The sequence below is a fragment of the Lonchura striata genome, chromosome 8, assembly GCF_046129695.1.
Source record: "Lonchura striata isolate bLonStr1 chromosome 8, bLonStr1.mat, whole genome shotgun sequence".
Classification (NCBI taxonomy): domain Eukaryota; kingdom Metazoa; phylum Chordata; class Aves; order Passeriformes; family Estrildidae; genus Lonchura; species Lonchura striata.
The window spans coordinates 23,610,622-23,630,203 of record NC_134610.1 but is presented as its reverse complement, the minus strand read 5'-3'; the positions used below and the strand labels follow the sequence as shown (position 1 = coordinate 23,630,203).

The window sequence follows — 19,582 nt, the reverse complement described above, 5'->3', positions numbered from 1 at the left end:
TAAAGGGGAAGAACTGCTTTTCCTCAAATTGAAATCAAAACTTTATTCTTGAAATAATAACTCAAAAATTAGGATGTAACAAATCTATTTTTAATATATACAGGAAGAACATAATTTTGCATGAGGAAACCTTTGGAAAAATAATTTGGTGAGCATCTCCTACAAAATGATGCCTGGACACTACTTCTTGTCTGACACAGGGTCTCAGGCAGGTTGTCTTCTCCAAAGCTGACTTTGTTTTAAACCTTAAAAATAAATAGCTTCCTTAAAGGAATAAGTTCAGTTTAAATAGTTACAATACAGCAGAATTACAGAAATCAGCAGCCAGTCCAGATTTCTTCTTTTTTCAGCTGTGACATTACTTCAGACATCTTGAAGCAGAGTTCATGATATCATTAATTCATAAGGGATACAGTACTGAATTGCTGAGTCTAAATAAAAATCTCTATGGAGTGCTACTTTGTTTTTTTTTTCATGCTGAAAAGAAAATTGGAGGCCACCTGGGCCACTGACTAAACTTTAAAAGGATTAAAATACCTGCTGGAAAATTTGGAATGGATCCAAGTCTTGATGGAAGGTTTTTTTGTGTTTTTACAAACTTAAGTGGTTTTTTGAGTCATAATTATCACAGTGCTATAAAATGAAGGCAATCTTAGAGGAAGTCTTGACCAGATAGAAATGGATTGGAGTTTGTGTGTGTGAGATACCTGACCTGAAAATACATTTTTTCAAGTTTACATGTTGGCAGATCCAAGTTCTGCGTAAGCATCTTTCTTCTTTACCAGAGACCTCAAGACTTTTTAAGACAGGGGATTGACTTTTTAGTAGCAGGTCCTGTAGCAATACACAAGGGGTAATGATTTTAGACTGAAAGAAATTAGATTTATAAATTTAGACAGGATATAAGGAAGAAAATTTTTATGATGAGTGACAGAACACTGGAACAGGCTATCCAGAGAGGTGGCAGATACCCCATCCCTGGAAACATTCAAGGCCAGGTTGAACAGGGCTCAAAGCAACCTCATCTACTTGAAAATGTCCTTGCCCACACAAGTTGGACTACAGGACTTGTAAAGGTCCCTTCCAAGCCAAACCATTCTATGACCATGATTCTGTGATTTGTCACCATTTTCTTAATGGGGATAGGTGGAGAAGGTGCAGTTAAATTTGAAGCTGGACTGAAAGATCCAGGACTGCCTGTACAGCTTGGGACTGGAAAGTGATGGTTCCTCTCTCTGGAGGACCATTTTAAGGGAAGCTGTCTTCCTGTAATGAAGAAGAGGTATAGAAAAACTTCAGCAAGGGAAGAGGTAGCAAGAGAAAGAGAAACACAAAAGAAAAGGCTGATAAATAGAAAATGTCATGAACATTAATAGATAGTAGAAGAGGAAAAGGAGATTCTACAATGGGAGAAAACAGGGACTGAGAAAAGTTCAAAGAAAATACTAGCTTAACCTCAGTAACCCACTCATACTGTAAGGGCAGAGAATCTCATTTAACATTTCTTAGGTTTCAGAATTCATTGTACGCTGAAAGAATACTTGATAAATTATTTAGACAGTTTCAACTGAGATTGGAAAAATCCCAGCCTGTCAGAAGCTAGGTTAAAAAAGGTTGATGCTGTATAAATAATTTACTTCTTTGGGGAGGAAAAAAACATACAAATGCTGTGTCTAGAGTAGAGAAGTGCTAAACCTGCTGAAGCTCAGTAGCCATACAGCGGGTTTAAGCCAGCACTACAAACTGAGTGCTCTCATTTAAAAGCAGAGGCTATGCCAAAGCTAAGTTATCAGAAGAAGGTCAACATTAAAGATTCTACAATTAAGTTCTTTCATACATTCATACTTTTAACACCATGAGAATAGCCCAATTTAACAAAAATTATAAAAGGCTATTTTTTCAGTGATTTCTTGTAGCAAGTAATTTAAGTAAAGCAAACTTACCATATCAGTGTTGGGTTTTTCTTAATTCATTTCATTTCTGTAAAACAGACACCCTCCAGCTTCACCATAACAATCCACTGTTCTCAGCAGATACTTCCTGTTCTAGTCAGAATTGCTTAACCTTTCAAGGGAACCAGGTCATGGGGTTTGTTTGTTTTTAAATGAAGTAATTATTACTTAATTTTTTATTATAGTATCTTTTTAAGAGAAATCACCATGGTAACAGAGGAAAGGAATATATACATATTCTATTCTAACATATATATTCTATTATATTTTATTATGGTGCTCATTTCAGTAAGCAGAGGTACAGAATATGACAGCAACGACCTTCTATTGCAGCATACCACCACAGTGTAATACTCTGAGTAAAGCCATTTCAGTAATACCAGATGTACAGTGAGCACAGAAGCTGTCCCCACTGCCAACTTAGCTTTGCTGGCTGTCACAAGTCAGCAATTCCCAGACACCATTCCATAAGGAACTTCTGTCCTCTGTTCCTCGCTGAAGTCTACAGAATCTGAGGAGGGATAATGTCCTAAATTCTGTCCTTACTTCTGACCACTACAATCCCCTCAGACAAATAAAAATCAGCCTATCACTTAATTCTGTGTATGGTCAATGCACTCCATGTATTGAATTATACCAATAAATGGAAAATACTGTTCTGGCTGTAAATCTCAGATTTATGGCTAGCAAAAGAAAATAAATACTATAGATCTGGAAGGTGATTTATGGATTAAAGCTCTGCAGACAGGAGTCAGCTAGAACATATTACCTCAAGACTCCTTTGTGTGTGCCCATATATAAAACTGGAATTCCACTTGTCTGCCTCCCACACAGCCCTGCCAGCTCACCAGGCTCAGCCAGAATATCTGCATGTCAAAGCCGCTGTGCAGAGTCTGCCTTGATACTTGTCAGTAGAATTATTATGTGTTCCCTGTGTGAAAGAGATGAATTTAGATGTTCAAAGTATCGCCTGTGAGAGCACACCAGAGCAGCACACCCCATAATTTGGTTGGCCTGTGGGGGAGGCTGGGGGAAGCAGAGTCTTTATGACTTTATTAATTCCTGAGAAACTTAAAAGCATATGGCCCCCAGCATGACAGCATCTACTGCAGGCATGGCCATGACCCAGCCATGGGCACCCTGTAACCAGAAATATAACACTTGCTGTCTCTCTTCAGTGCCCTCAGAATGCTTCTTTAACTAATTCATGTCATTTCCTTCTGTAATACTGATGTGAAGAAAATTCCTTTGTTTTGACCTACAAGCCTCAGTCACCTTTCAGCTCTGAGAGGCTCTAACATTTTCTTATGTCTGGGGCTTTAGCCAAGGAGAGTGGCAAATCCCTGCCCTCCTCAGCCTTTGCCCAGGGACCCCTTGGATGTTTCATAGACTTTGGGATGGATCAGAGGCAGCCATTACTATCCTGATTCCTGTCAGCTCTGAGGTCTGTGTTCAGTAAAGATACATAATTCTCATCACAATAGGATTTGCCTGAAATACTGGCTTTAATTTGGTATCTTTTGTCCATATTAAATATTTTTCCTACAAGAGCTTTCTTAATGAAGAGATAATAAAAAAGTTGGAAGCGTTCTCTTCTGCATTTACAATGGATATTTTTACACAGGAAGTGCTCAAAGCAGAGATACATGTTCCAGGTTTCCTAAAAGCACTGTGGATGAAGAAAATTACCACCCTCAGGTTTAGTAGCAGAGTATTTATATATAGGTAAAACAACAGGTTTTTAAGTCATATGGACTTTGCAGTAGGGAGTAAAGTGGGGAGCAAGAGTTTCCCTTTTAGAGCTGTCTTTCAAAATAAAGTGCCAAATCAGCTGTCTACGATGGAATTCTCCCATTTTCAAAGACTAAGCTCAGCTAGTTCAAACTTACTGCAAATTTGAGTTAATATTTTGTTTCCTGAATATTTTTTAAAAAGCAAACTTCAGAAAAAATCAAACAATTCCTTACTATTTATGCCTTTCAAATAAAGCTTTATTCTCTGCTTGTCATAGATCAAGGGGTTTATCAAGGTTTTTATGTATTTATTTACTATTTTCCCCAGACTTGTCAAATTGAGCATAACATGTGGATAAAGGCAAACAGCACTAAATAATTATAATAAAACTGAACAAAAAGAAGGGGAGAATTAATGTCCTTGTTAAATTTGATGTTATCCTTTGCTTCCAGAATTAGCTGCCTATTCTGTATTTATTTTCTTCACATATATTTACATGTGCTCCCAAAGAGAAAAAAATCACTAGTGGGTAAATATGGCATAGGATTTTAAAAAGTCTCTTAAGTGTTGTTTTTTGTTTGTTTGTTTGTTTTGGATTTTTGGGGGGGGAGGGTTTCTTTACTTGCTCCCCTCTGCCTTTTATTAATGCTAAGGAAGCTGGAGAACAGGCTGCCTGGGGAAGGGGTTTCAAGAGTGCAGACCCCTACCCCCAAAACATCCCACTGTGCTATTGAAGCTCCTTTGTGAGAACTGAGACTCGGCCACTGATACAAGATACGTGCCACTTTGTGTTACAGTCTCTGTGGAAAAAAAAAAAAATGTAATGGCACACATCAGGTGGGAAGTGTAATTTTTGTACCGATACAATATAGTACATGTTCTTAATTGCTTGGTTCTTGGTGTAGGAGATAAGATGGAAGGAGATGGAAAGGGACTTTATGGTGAGTGTGGGTGTGTGTGTGTTTGCAGTGTGCTCTTACAGGGTGGCTCTCACAGGGAGAGTGTCAGGAAGCATCATTTTGGCTAAAGTGATGTAGCCCATCACTAACTTGGCACAGCGCTGCCCTCAGGAATCCCACTGGGCTCTGCTTCAGTGCCAGTGCCCGCAGATGCCAGGGACCGGAATGGAAACGCGGACACCACGGCTCCCACTGCGGTCATTGCGAGCATAATCGCGGGGGCCGGCCTGGGGGAGGAGTATTTAAGCTGCATTTTGTTTCTGTTCTTGCATGGCTGCTTAACAATGGGCCACTCGCTCGGAGCCCGTCCCCGGCTGCCCGCCGGCCGTGTCGCTCCGCGGGCCGCCCGGCCGGGCGCGCCCCGCTTTGCTCCGCGCCCGTCCCGCCCGGCGGTGCCGGCTCCCCGCGGTACCGCGCCCGTCCCGCCCGGCGGTGCCGGCTCCCCGCGGTACCGCGCCCGTCCCGCCCGGCGGTGCCGGCTCCCCGCTTTGCTCCGCGCCCGTCCCGCCCGGCGGTGCCGGCTCCCCGCGGTACCGCGCCCGTCCCGCACAGCGGTGCCGGCTCCCCGCGGTACCGCGCCCGTCCCGCCCGGCGGTGCCGGCTCCCCGCGGTACCGCGCCCGTCCCGCACAGCGGTGCCGGCTCCCCGCGGTACCGCGCCCGTCCCGCACAGCGGTGCCGGCTCCCCGCGGTACCGCGCCCGTCCCGCACAGCGGTGCCGGCTCCCCGCTTTGCTCCGCGCCCGTCCCGCACAGCGGTGCCGGCTCCCCGCGGTACCGCTGCCCTGCCGGGCGCCGCTCCCGCTTCCCCGCCGCTCCATTTTCATCTCAATGCCGGACCCGGGCCGAGGAGTGGGGCTCCATCTCATCCGCACCAAGGCAGTAATTGATGTCAGGCCTGAGTCTATTGAGCTTAGCCGAATTTCTCCAGGTTTACACCGAAGTAACCAAGACCAGTTTGTGGCCTCACTGTAAGATATAACATTATTACAAAGTATTTGTCCCTTTGTATTCACGAAGAGGCAAGAACACAGTGCTGTTCTCATTTCTGTTTCCATCCTACCATTACTTACTTCTAGGACAACCTCTTCTACAGAATGCTGGCAAATTACAAAAATGGCAAGGAAATACAATGGGAAACATTTACACATTATATACACACAGCTGCATAATCACTAAGAAGAAAACAAATTTCTTGGCAGAGTGGAATTAAAGAAAGACCCATAAAGTTAAAGCCAGTTCTATGAAGTCCTGTCTTTCTCCTGCCTTCACTCATTTTTTTCCTGTACTCATTTTTTTATTATTATTATTTTACTTTCTCATAGAGCAGTAAGGTCAAGATAGTGAGCCCAGCTGCTGGCTACTAGCTGAGACTGAGCCTTTGAGGTGGAGAGTGGGATCTGACACTACTGTATATTTTACTGAAGACTTTTTAAGGTACCAAGTTTTTTTAGCTAGTAAATAGAGATGATTTGTGCTTTTCAAGAATGGATGTTTTCTACACTTCCAGAGGTTCTTACAGGCTGACTGAAGTATAATTCATATGGCACTTGAGAAGAATTGACTTCCTAAAATGCTCACCATCCCTGCAGAGGTGCTTTGGTCCAATTTTAAACAGGCATTTAGTTCCCTGTTTTTGTTCAGCTTTTAGATGCTACTCATTCTAGTGCATCTTCCTTTGCAAATCCCAGAATAAAAAGAAATGTTGCAACTGCACAAGTCAAATCTGTTTGAAGAGAATGTATTGTAAAATTATCTCTGCGTTCTTTTTATACTATGAAAGTGCTGACAGCACTTTGATGTGGAAAGGATGAGATACAGTAATCTGAGGGGCTGCTATGAAAGGAACGACATGCTTTAAGCTGGAACTGTACAGAGAAACACACAGTAATGAAAGCTTCACACAACACCTAATTTGATTCTTTCTTTGCACCACAGTGAATCTTTAAAGCACATCCACCTGCTAATGAGCAGGGAGGCTTCTGAGCAGAGGTCACCTTTCTCCCACTTTTGTAAAATTCACTCCACCCCCTTATAAAACCATCCATTATCACTTTCTCTTCCACAGCATTTTGTCTTTGGTGAGTTTGCTACCATACAGAAATCAAATTAAGAAAGGGAAAAATTAGTTCTTGTTTTTGTAATTGAAATTACTTCTAATTTTTAAGTAGTAATTACTTCTATAGATAGGGAAATTAGTTACAAATACTCCTAAAAAAAATGAGACCTCTTCCACTCTGCCCTCTGCCCCAAACTCAGGTAATTAACAAATGCAAAGCTGGAATCCTGGAGTTTCAAGCAGGAGTAACATTGCATACATGCTTGCAGATCATTGCTGAACCAGCTGTGCCTTGCTGGGTGGGATTACCTTTGGTATTCCCAGCTCAGGCTGGGAAAGGTTGACTAAAACTAGTGAAAGCAAATTTCAAGAGCAGAATTATTTTCTGTACAGAGAAATGTCATATTCACTCATACACCTTCATATTTGTCTGGCTCAAAGCTAAAAAGAGCAAACTTCCAGATTTAAGGCAAATGCTGAATTTTGAATGCTAGAAAATAAATGCCTCAGGTTATTTTTATGTTTATGAATGTTAGATAGTGAAATATTTCCTAAAGCTGAGAAATTTGTCAGATTATTAACGAGAACAAAATAAATCCACTGCATTGCAAATGATGCCCTGAATGCCCAGTGAAAAGTCATGATGATTAGCTGTACCACAACTTCCCTGTGTTGATATTAAGCACAAAACACAGAGGACTCACCCCAAAGTGTCTGCAACTATCACAAGGCACCTGGAAACAATTTATTTAATTTTCCCAGAGGATGGTTTATCCTCCCACCCCTAAAGTACATGCTGTGATGCTTACAGACTGGAAAAACTAGACACATTGTGTCAAAGCTGCAAAGATCCATAAGATGGTTATTAAGAGAGTAGATCTTTATCTACATTTATTTGAGATGCCAGTATAGCCTTTAAAATATTAGTACATGGATGTATTTTACAGATAAATTACAGCACATATATTATTAAGAATTAGTTCCTAATTAGTTGTAATTCTAATAAAAGGAAGAATAATTATGTTTCTAAACTCAGCAAGGTAAAGAATGGGACACGCTCTGTGACCCAAAAGGAGTTTATAATTTCCATGTAAAAATATTTAGTGAATATGTAATGAAGCTGTGGAAGCTGGAGGATCTGGACATCTCCTATGGAGAGAATAAAGCCTCATGTCATAGAGTTAAGCTTCATTCTGCTGCTCTCCCACAACCAAGAGCACAATTTTATTATTTGGAACTTGGGAGTATATAGGAATGCCTTGATTTATTTCTTCTCTGTGTGTTTTATAGTACTTGCCTTTTTCTCATAGTCATCTTCATTCAGGCAAATCCGTGCAACTCAGAAATAACCACATCTGACCTGCCCAGCTGGCCGCTTGATCTGAGCATTATCCTGTTACTGCATTCCTGCCCTGGCACAGATCTTATCACAACACAAGGCTCTCACACATTTCCCAGTCGGACAGCTCTGCATATTGTAGAGTTCAAAGTGCTGACTTCCACCTCTGAATCTCTCAAGGGCCTAGGACCTGCCTGAAAAGGGTCTGTAGAGATACATCAGAGAAAATGAGATCACTCTGCTAAAGAGAGATATTAGCAGGCTTTTTTGGGGAGACCTGCCTACTATTTAAACTTCTGTTATTGATTGAAGTCCTGAGGTGTTCCTGTGACAGGTTACTGAAAGTGATTTAAAGGAAATATTTGCTTATATGTGGGGTTTTTATTTCATTTATGAGTTTCAACTTCTGGCAAACCCATGCAATGAGATGGAGAGAAAGAGAAAAAACTACCCAAAATTCTGTTTGTAGTAGGTAGGTGTTTTTCAGGGTCAGAAAAAATAGTGATGGCTCTTGACACTTAAAAAATGTTTAAGAAAAATTATCACTTCAGGTTGTCATAAAAACCTGCCTCTCTGAGTTTTAGAGGTTATTCATGATTATTTTTGCATATATTTCGTATATTTTAGCAAAATACCTAATAGGCTTGGTGTTTGTATTTTTATGACTGCTGTAACTAAAGCTGTTCCTTGTTTATTCTCTCTTTGTTCTTGTTCACTTCATGCTATCTTTCTTCTCTGTTTATCCACACACAAACAAACAAACAGCGCTTCCTGCTGTCTCCCAGATCACTGCCAGCTGTCCTGATGTCAACTGGCAAAGGACAAAAGCAGCCCTGCCATAAAGACCTTTGCTGAGAAGTGATCTCTGCAGCCTCCTCCCTTTCTTCAGAGTGCCAGCAAAGATAGCACAGCTCTCCAAACTGGAACCATTAGAGGAATTCAGTCATTTGGTTAACTTTCTATTATTGGGCATAAAAGAAGAAAACCAAAACAAACATTCTTTTGACCCTTCTTCAAACCAACACCTCTGGTTGCAATGCTGGGCAGAATTTTTATGTTCAGAGATTAATATACTGATGAATGGTTGACTTAATTTTCTTAAATTGTCCCTTCCTGGAAAAAAAAGCTCCTGGGGGCACTGGTTTGTTACAAAAAGAAGGGAAAAAAGCTGAGAAGATTAAGATGCTTCTGTTCTTAGAATTGAATTTCCCACAATGATACACACTGATGCTATTGAGAACAGCACATAAGTGACAGAACTACTGTTGGTAAATTTGTGTACTATGAAAACTCCTCAGAGTCAAAATTAGTCACAGTATCAAAATAAATCAAGGTAATTCATAGCTGCTGCTGAGAAGCACTTTTACAATATATTAGGGAACTTACAGAAGAATTTCCAGAAGTAACATTTCATTAAATCTATAGGTAGGAGGTGGGGAAAAAGTCCATATTGTTGATAAGATCTCACACACTGGAAAACAAAAAAAGCTATTGGATTAGGTAGGAAAAAAAATACGAAAACATTTTAATTCCTAGAGAATCTGTGTCTAAAGGCAGAAATTCTGAAAATAATTAATAAAACAATATCTTTCATAATAATTCTCATACATGCAACTTACCTATGGTCCATTGCTTGAAAAAAACCACAACAAAATCCCAAACCCTCTAATCCTTATTAAAATATACTGGCAGGAACACATACACACTCAAAGAATGCATTAATATCCAAAAAAACAGATTACTTTCAAATATTAACATTGTATCAAATGTGATTTCTTAATTTGCTTCTATAGGGTAAAGCCAGTTTAAAGCTAAATCATCCAAATTACAGTTAGGGAACATCTTTTGTAAGTTTGTGTCACTTGGTGCTTTGGTGCTTCTTGACCCGTGGTCTTTTTTAGGACTACTGAGTCATAAATATACTGGATCAGGCGGGTATTTATGCTTCTTTTCAGCTCAGTGATTGAGGCTGCCTGTCCTTGCTTTAACCTACTTTCCCTCCTAAAGTCATTTTGCCTCATAAGCCCCATGGAGATTTGAGAGGCAAAGCCAGTTTATTCCTATAGTGGTCCCACTTTGTTCAGAGATATTGCCAAAGGCTCATTTGGAAACCTTCCCACAGGAAATAGGAACATTTGGTACTTTGCAAAAACCGTAAGGACTCAACTCAAAATAGAAAGGTAGAGTTAGCAACCGTAAGAGGAGTGTACTGCTTCTCTTCAAATATAACATCTGAAGAAGCCCATTAAAAACAATGAAAAATAATTAATGCTCATCACATATTCACACATGGAGTCATTCTAAGCATTAACTATTGGCTGTTTGACAGTTATTATTTATAATAGAATATATTCTATTTCTGATGTGGAGTTTGCCACACATTCTGTAGCAGAGTTAAAGAAAAATATTAATTTTGTGTGTATTTTTCATGTTGCATTTTATGTCTTAAAATGTTGAAGTCTTTCACCATGATGAAAAAGGATGGGGCAGTCAAAAATACGTATTAAAAAAAAAAAAACTTCAATTTTTTTAAATTTGTAAAAAATCCAAGTATATTTTGCTATTCTGGGATATAACTCCTGTGCAGCAAGACACAGAGGTGACAGATGGAGGGTGCCACCTGTATCTAGGCAAGGTTTTATGAGCACTCTTCAAGATCACTTTGTACTTTCACAAGGGAACTCTGTGATTGTTTTATGTGATCACCCCCCTCCCCAGTGAAGATGAAGATAAAATCTTTCTGTCCAGAAGGACTTCTGAGAAGATGACCATTTTTTGACACTGCTCAGCTGCACTCATGGTGTCCCCAGAATTTTTGTGAAGTAAATACTTCACCACAATTAGGACAACAAAGACGGATAACCATTCCAGCAAAGGGACGGCTGAATTTCCTACCCTGGGTAGCTGAGAGAAACTATGCATGGCATGGTGCTGCAGGGAGGAAACAGTGCTTAGAATTAGAATTTACCCTTAAATAAATTAAAAAAAAAAATTCAAAAGTCTTTTCCTTGAGTGCAGTGAGTCTTCAGATCATCCATCATACAGTCTTTCTATTTAGACCATACAGCAAATTTGTTCTAGTATTTCTATGAATAGTTTGTTTATTTCTTTATTTATATATTACTAATAGCACAATCAATTTGGTTTTACTCCATTAGCTGTGCCTCGGTGTTTGCATATCTTCTGATCTGCAGACCATAATGATAACTAAATCATCAAATAACAATAATCTTGCTCCTCAAGTTGCAGTGCCCCAGCCCTTTGGAGAAATACAGCCATATGCCATAGGAAAAACCGTGCCCGTTTTTAGCACAAGCACCACCAAGACACAAATCACATCACAGGCAGAGTTAATTAAGTCAGGCACCTACTGTTTGCCTATAGTTTGAAATAGCTATTAATTTGAAGGTCTACTGTAGTGCTGAAATGAGATAATTAATTAATGCATTGTGTGACATGATGAACACATTCCTAAAGGGGCTTGTTACAGTGACTTTTTTGGGATAAGACAGTAAAATTTTAGGTAATATAACACAGCAGTTTGAAGGGGAAAAAATGCTTACAGATCTTTCTTAGACAAAGTGAGAAAAAGGTCAGGAGCTCTTACCACTGATTATACTGATTATATATCAGTGTGCAGAACTACACAGCTGTTAAAACTACCAAAGGATCATCAACACTTTGGCCCCTATTTTTGTTAGTTTGAACAAGTAATTTTGGCAATTACTGTGAATTTTTTTAATTATTATTTGTAGTATATATATACACAAGAAGTCTGTATTTTGTTTAAAATCATATTGAATTACATACATGGTGTCACTATCACTCCAAAGGAATTTCTTTTATCTATTTAGTGCACCTATCTTATTGACTGAAGTACCTTCTTTTCTCGATTGACCTGCTAACTCTTCCATTTCACACTACTAGAAGACTCTTTGATCCAGGAAAAAAAAAAATTAGACATTCTGAGTAGGCTAAAGAACAATTCTGATGATATTAAATAGGATTGAAAGGATTAAAATGAGAGACAGGACACAGAGTGCAAGCTCTGCCAGGATTTAGACCAGCTACATTCACAGATCAGGTAAGATCCTAGGATCACTTTCACCTTGAACACAAGTTGATCTCATATTGTGAAGAGCCTCTATTTAATAGAATTAAAATATATCACTTCCAAGAAAATAATAGTGGCATCAGGTTTTATACAATACCAAACAGTTACTGCAATACTAGTTGGCTGTTACAGAGGAATGAGGTATTTTACTACAAATATGCTTCAGTTTATAACTAGTTACTTTTCTTGTTACTAGACTCTCTTGCTTTTATTGTTTCAAGTATGTTACTGTTCTGTATATAGAAAAGCTCCCTGTGAAATACTTCATGAGGTCTTTCCATTGTTGTTACTCTGTTACAATGCTGAAAAAAATGTTTTCCACCAACCTTCTGCATTTATGAATCTATTGTAATTAATTCACATAGCTGGATATGCTGCAAGAGCCAGGAAATCCAAAGGCTGCTTAATGTTCTGCCAACATCTAGATATTCTGTCATGACATCAGGACCATAAGAATTATCCAGAAACCAAACAAATCCAGAATAATTAATGTTCATGCTGGTTTTGTCCTTTCCATGCATTATGGCGTATCATCTACCCACCATGTGTTGGTGCTTTAATCTCACCTGAGATTCACTGGGAGCAGCCAACAGCTCTGGTCAGAGATCACCTTTCCCTCTGCATTGTTGAAGAGATGAAAGATGAGCATGACATCCAAATGTCAGTTCAGCAGTGAGAAGCAGCTATACTAACTTGTCCTTTATTTGAAGGCATGAGTGGCTGCTTCTGCTCAATGACATCAGTGTAAAAATGCAGGAGGAAAATGACAGAAGGGACAGGACGCTGCATTTTTTTTTCCTTTTACCTACTGTATCATGCATTATTGTGACACAATCACCAGGTTAGTTCAGGAAGGAAAAGTGCATTCATTAGCCTGTCCTCTGGTTTCTAGGCACAAACACACCTTCTAGCACTCAGCATCATGACCCCACCATGGGTTCTACTGTCCTAGCTCTGCAGAACAGCAGAGATATTTTTTTCCTTAAAGGTCAGGAGATATAAAAATACTTCACAGAGGATAAAAAAAATCAGCACAAAGGAGTAAAAACAAAATTGAAAGGGGTTTAGTTACTAAAAAAGGATTTTAGTTGCTAAATAATCTAAAGCTGCCAAATGATGACATAGCTCAATTCATGGTGTAGCCCTGAAATTTTAGGCAGATATTCAGGGTGCCGGCTGTAGAATGATGCCTTGGTTTGATGAAGTCTTGAAACTGTGGAAAAGAACCAACATTCTTCTGCAGTGTGTAAGGACAAAGTGAAACTAAGGACATGAAAACACCAGTTCACAGCCCAGAGTGACCTGTGTCTGCAGCACTATGTCTGGCTCCACTCCATACCACTTTGTAGGAAAGGCTTCAAACAAACAAACATTAATTATATTAACAAGCAAAAACTCATTGCAAAAAATGTACCTTTATTTTTTTTTTTTTTTTTTTTGCCAATCTGCATTCACTATGCTTTCCTTTTCTGAATAATTGCTTCCCCTGTATATTAATTTAAGGTTAGACTGGACAAGAATTGTTTTCAGTCCCAGAAGCTGGTTGGAGAAGAGCATTGCCACAAAACTGAAAGAAGGCAGATTATAGGATACAGACCAGGAAGTGCTTTAAACAGTAGCTGAGTGGATTTTTTTATTACTGTGAGAAGCAGCTGAAAGACTGTCATTAAAAATAATAGCAAACATATGTGATGTGTTCTCACACAGAGGAAACTGTGTGGAAGTTCCACATATGATCATCCTGCCACTGAGCTCAGAGGGATAGCTTCACTTTGATGAGGTTTCAAAACACATTGCAGGAGTCTGCTGGTGTTTTCTTGGGAAAAACAAATTTTGTGATGGAATGTGATGAGTGTCACACATTTGAGGTATCAAAAAGAGATATTTCTTAGTATTGTAAACCCATGATCTTCCAGCAGTTATTAAACTGTAATGGTGAGGGGACTGCAGAGCACGGATATTGGATCCCTCTGAAACAATGGTGTTTATGTGATGTAAGAGCTTTCTTCTTTCTCTCTTATATGTTGTTTCTTAACACTCTGCATTGGAAATAACTCCTGCCACACAAAAAGTAGCAGTAGAGTAGGGATTGCATGTCCCTGATCCACTCTGCTACTGAACAAGTTCAGCTGTGTTGTTTCCAGCCTCCTTTGCTGACTCACCTCACTTATGTGACCTTAAACTGAAACCACAGAGGATGAGATTTCTCATCTCAGCTGATGTGTGGAATAATATCCTGCAGCTGGCACATTGCAGCAGCTATCTGGAAACAATTTTTGAGCCTTGCACAAGATTATAATTCTACAGCATGCTAAAGGTCACACTGATTAACTTGGATGGGAATTAGCTGTGTATAAATTCCTTACTCCTAATAAAGCAGGCAGGAAACCAATGTCCAATCCATCATTTTGAAATTAATTAATAAAGCAATACTAACTGCAAAGACTCAGTTACCAGAATAAGCTATTGGAGCAGCTATCACTGTTTTTCCAGAAGCATTAGGTACTTGTATGAATTGGGTGTTATTGTATTTCAAAGCCTGATCATCATGCTTACTTAAGGTGAAGAATTCTTTGTTGATTATTGCTGTTCTAAATACACATAAAGCCACTCAACATGAGTTAATTCTTGTGTGGTTTTGTCTTTGGATTTTTTTTCCAGACTCCAAAATCATGCTCCATTCGAACTGTAATGTACTTCAGACTGAGATAGAGATGAGAGAACCTCACCATCTCTTACACCCACAGAGTAGCTGCACAGCTGCAGGGTGATCAGGATTGCTTCAGTTGGATTACTTCACCTGAGTGCCTTCCAGGCAAGTAAGGAGTCCCACATGCTGAGAAAGAAGTTGTGGAAGACACACCAAGCAAGAGAATGTACCTGCATCCCTCTTACTCTCTAGAAGCTGGAACCCACAGTCACGTCTCTACTTCAGACTCTGTACATTTAGGATCTTGAGTGCAGCAGATTCCAAAAGGCTGATCAGGGGTACTCAACCTGCACTGCATTCTACCCCCTTAAAGCACTTGGGAAGTGCAAGCTTTGTCTTTTCACTCTCACAGAACTAAAACTTGCATCTCTTAAAGCATTTTGCCAAACCACAGGACTAGACCCACTGTAAAATTTAAGAATTCTCTCTTTAACCTGGTGAGGAATAAAATCTAACTGTGACCTATGGCAGAAAAAGGACTGTAAGATGAGCAGGGCAGGGAAGAAATGAGCAGAAGGGAGCTTCACTGCATAATCCAATAGTAAAAGCATTAACTTATGAAAGGAGAAAAGGGAAACCTCACTTCACTGCTGCTATTCAGCACTTAATGCCCTTTCTCTTGTTCAGTGAATCCCATTGCCCCAGCCCCTTGTCTGCTTTCCACATCCAAGAAGAGAACTGAAGAATTGAAGTCACCCCAGTTATTCAGCCCATCTTAAATCACAAACATGTTTTTCAGAGGTTATCAGTAGTCTCCTGGTGGAGGCACCTCAAAAAAGACCTTTACATTTCCCATCTCTGTCCTCAGGCTCCTTCTGAGGCAGAGCTCAGCTGTCTATGCTCTCTCTTTCTCAGGGCATTTGGAGGGGCAGGCTGAGGGATGGTACGTGTGGCACCAGCCACAGGATGTCCCCCTCAGGAGATGCTGCTGCCACACTGGCACCATATGCCTTTTCATTTCGTGACACCTGTTTACACAGCGTGAGGCAGGAAAAAGATTACTTGCACAACAGAATGGGAAATCATGGAGTGGGTTCAGGGAATAGCGTGTGAAAGCATTTAACAATTCACATTGTGAGAATGTGTAGAACTGTCCAAATAAATGCTGTTTCCAGTCTCCTGTGTAAGAGCCACATTTGCAAATCATTAAGCCAAATAAAGCAAATCCTGTAGCTAAAAGTTATAAGCAGAAAAAAAAATTCACTTTTTCTGATTGTTGTTTCTTAACATTTCCATGTTGGCAAGGTGTGTTTTGCTGCCTTGACTATTCTGCTTAGTATTACAACATAAATGAGAAAGTTGACTTTTATGAATGTGTAACTTAAAATAACTATTCTCTCCTGAGCACAGAATATTTGTCTCTGTGACAATATACAATGTTACAATGGCATTGATGGCCTTTGGAAAAGTTGGAGAATAGGTTTGCTCCCATTTTGTGAATGCTTCAAATTCTGGGGAACGTGAACTGGTAGATTAGTTTAAACCAAAGTGGTTCTGAGTTAAAGTGCTACATAGCACAATCTCAGTCATGGCCTGATGCTCCTTTTCTCTTACTCTTCTGAGATCTTCTGAGTGACAGAAGAGCGAGATAATTTAAATCTTGGGGATTAAGTCTTCAATTGCTGCACCACATTGACCAGATCTGTCCAATCATGCATATCCTCTCCTTACTATGCTGTGATTTTTTGGTTTTTTTTGGACAGTGAGCATTTGAGTCTGTACTAACTGTTACAATGAAAATAGCGCTACAGGCGTATTACATGATGTGACAAAACATTAAGAAGTCTAATGCTCTGTATAGAATAGATAAGTTGACTTAACAACCTCCAAAAAGAAAGAAATGTAGCATTTTCCAGCTCTGAGAAAGCTCCATGTTCATCGCCTGGAGAAGCAGCGGGTCCCACAGGTGCGGCGGCGCCCTGGCCCGGAGGAGCTCATTGCATTTCACAGCATGGAAACGAACCACAAGCACTTCAAGACCTTATGTAGCACTGTCCTTTGTTTTCATCCCGTTTCTATGCATTTAATTACTCTCCCAAATCCAAACACATTTGTGCCTACAATAAGCCAGAGGCTCTCTGTTAGCCTGGATCCGTGGCGCCGAATCACTTCAAACTTTCAGAGGCCAAACAGACCCTGCAGCATACAGGTGTTCCAACACGGCAGCGCTCGGCACTGCAGTGCGTGCAGGGCTTTTCCCCCAGGATGCCCAGCCCAGCAGTTTTTGTCTGGCACGCAGGGCGAGCGCGCTCCTTTCCGACTGAGGCGGCCCCGCCCTCCGGCCGCCATGTTGGGGTGGGGCCGGCCGCGCGCTCCTCGCGCTGCCGGAAGTGACGTGTGCGGGCCGCGCGCGGCGGCGGCGGCGGGAGGTGCGGGCCGGGCCGGGTTCAGGAACGGGGCCGGGTTCAGGAACGGGGCCGGGGCTGGGCGGGCCGTCCCTTCCCGCCATCCCCGTGGGGTCCGGGGGAGCTCCGGGTCGGGGTTCGCGGCCTCCCCCGCCGCGAGCGGACGGGCCCGGGCCGGGAGCCGGGCTCGGGGTCGGTGGGCCGGGCCCCGGCAGCCCCGGCCGCGGCCTGTCCGCTCGCTCGCTCGGGGCCGGCTGCGGCGGTGCAGCCGCTGTGTGGCCGCAGCGTATCGGAATAGACCCGGGGGAGCCTTTGGGTTTAAGGACTTGTGTAAGCATAGCCTTAAAGGACAAAATAAAGGTGCGTGTTCCGGCACCTTGTGCAGTCGAAAGCTTTTGATTTTCTTCCGTGTGTTACAGGTGAAATGGTTTTCATATGCTGAACTCCAGCTTGGATTGCCTCGTTGCTGCACGTTGAGAACTTCGTAAAAAGCAGGAAGTCAAGATGAAGAGCAGGGTGACACAAGTAAATGTAAGTGTTCTTAAAACTAAATTGTGAGATTTGATACTTCCCATGTCACTGGTAATTAGGTTTGTAGTTGATATTATGTTAAATAAAACTTCCTGAGTGCAAAGCAAGTAATATCTGTAACAGACAGAAGTTGTTTGCAAGATAAATACTACTAGGAGTCAGTAAATTACTGACTAGTAATATACTAGCTGCTGTTGTCCATGCAATTAAAGTCCTGAATATTATTAGTGTAAAATGTTACAATAATTGGTCAAAACTGACTGAATGCTGATGGCTCAACAGTAAGTGTAAGCATGTAGAGGAGTGGAGAAGGATTTTGAGAAATTTAACAACAATCTTAAAAGATATTGAAACAATAAGTTGCAGTTAATTTGACAACTGTATGTCATACTATGCACGTTAAAACTTTTCCTTTTAATAGCTATGTGTCCCACTTCTGAGTGGATGGGGTTGATTTTTTTGGGAATGCAAGAAGAAAAAGTTTAGAAATGCTGTTTGCAATGGATGCCAGTTTTGAGACATGTTAACAGAGCAATATTGTTGTGATGCCCTGACTCAGATCTGTGGTATTACTCTCCCTGTTTGCCCAGAGTTGGAACCTGCATAGGCTTCTTCACTCTTTTAGACCATCTTTTCTGACTTGAGTGACTTCTAGTAGGGATGCTTGAGGGGTAGTTTAATACCTTCTCCTGTTCTCCCCACCTGGTAGCGCTCCCTCATCTGTCAAAACAAGCCAGTTAGCAAAAGCACACTGTTTGGACAGTTTCACTTAATCACTTTGATGAAAATGGATAAAGAAGAGGGCTAACTTGTGGCAGAAAACCTGGTCACAAAGAGCTGAGGGTGACAATTTCTTCAGCAAGCATAGCTTCTTTTGCAAGGAGATGTGATAAATGGCAAATACAGAAACAGCCATAACATTGTTTTATTTCTGTGAACATTTGTCTCTTTGGTTCTGCTTGGGCAGAGACACATGATAAAGAATCCATTGGAATGGATCAGCCTTAAAAAGACCCACTGCCTTCTTCCCATCTGCTAGATAGGATTTAAATACAGTAACTATTTTGTGGTATTCAAAGATTTTTATTACCGCTTTCTTGGAAGCTTAGGATTCAGACTGGCATATATTACTATGTTGGGAAAAGGAAACAAGGACGCTTGTTACCCTTGAATGAATTCAGTGATCTGCTGTGTGCTGTAATGACCATTCAAAGGGGTAGAAAACCTTGGTGAATGTGTGAATTTTTTGTACTGTGTCCACTGTTGAAGGTAATGTGGCTCTAAAATGACACAGGTGGACATAACTTCTATAGGGATGCATGCTGCCAGTGGACAGTGCAAAGCCCTTGTTTTGTGTCATGGCCTTTATGCAGGCAACAGAACTCTGGGTGTAATTTTAACAATTTGAATTGCCCCCTTGGAAGGGCAATATTCCAGGATATGTTATAGTGGCCTCAAAAAAACAATTTTTTTTTTTGCATATATACACACCCTCCCAGTTAAGTTTTTGGAGATAGCAGTTGCTCTGCTTTTTATGGAAGAGGTGTCATGTTCTGGTCACCCAGAGTTTTAATTGGTTCTTTGGTGGGGAGGAGGCTGCTTCAACGAACAAGCTGAGTGTTCCTACAGGGAGTTCCATCAAGGTGCATAAGGAAATGCTTTTGTTGAGTTACTGCATCATGTGAGGTGTTCCCTGTTTCACAGATAATGACTCTGTGACATTGTGAGATTGTGGTTCTGAAAAATCATAAATAATATTTTAAAGAAAGAGGTGACCCTTCCAATGAAAGTACTCAGGTTACAAATGCTGCTGTTTACAAATGTTTAGAAACATGTTAATG

At 40.8% G+C, this 19,582-nt stretch overlaps 1 protein-coding gene and 1 long non-coding RNA gene across 2 annotated transcripts in view; both read left to right on the top strand.

Moving 5' to 3' along the window:
• LOC144246651 (uncharacterized) overlaps positions 1-15,981 on the top strand; it is a 46,552-nt gene extending 30,571 nt beyond the window's left edge. The window contains exons 2-3 of the long non-coding RNA XR_013340319.1: positions 14,817-14,970; positions 15,721-15,981. This is a non-coding gene — a long non-coding RNA (uncharacterized LOC144246651). The remainder of the gene's footprint in view (positions 1-14,816; positions 14,971-15,720) is intronic.
• A 1,183-nt stretch (positions 15,982-17,164) lies between these two features.
• The window catches only part of CWC22 (CWC22 spliceosome associated protein), a 28,574-nt gene continuing 26,156 nt past the window's right edge, over positions 17,165-19,582 (top strand). Inside the window, exons 1-2 of the mRNA XM_021552371.2 lie at positions 17,165-17,234; positions 17,630-17,741. Coding sequence (XP_021408046.2) covers positions 17,715-17,741 — 27 coding nt within the window. The 5' untranslated portion in view covers positions 17,165-17,234; positions 17,630-17,714. The remainder of the gene's footprint in view (positions 17,235-17,629; positions 17,742-19,582) is intronic.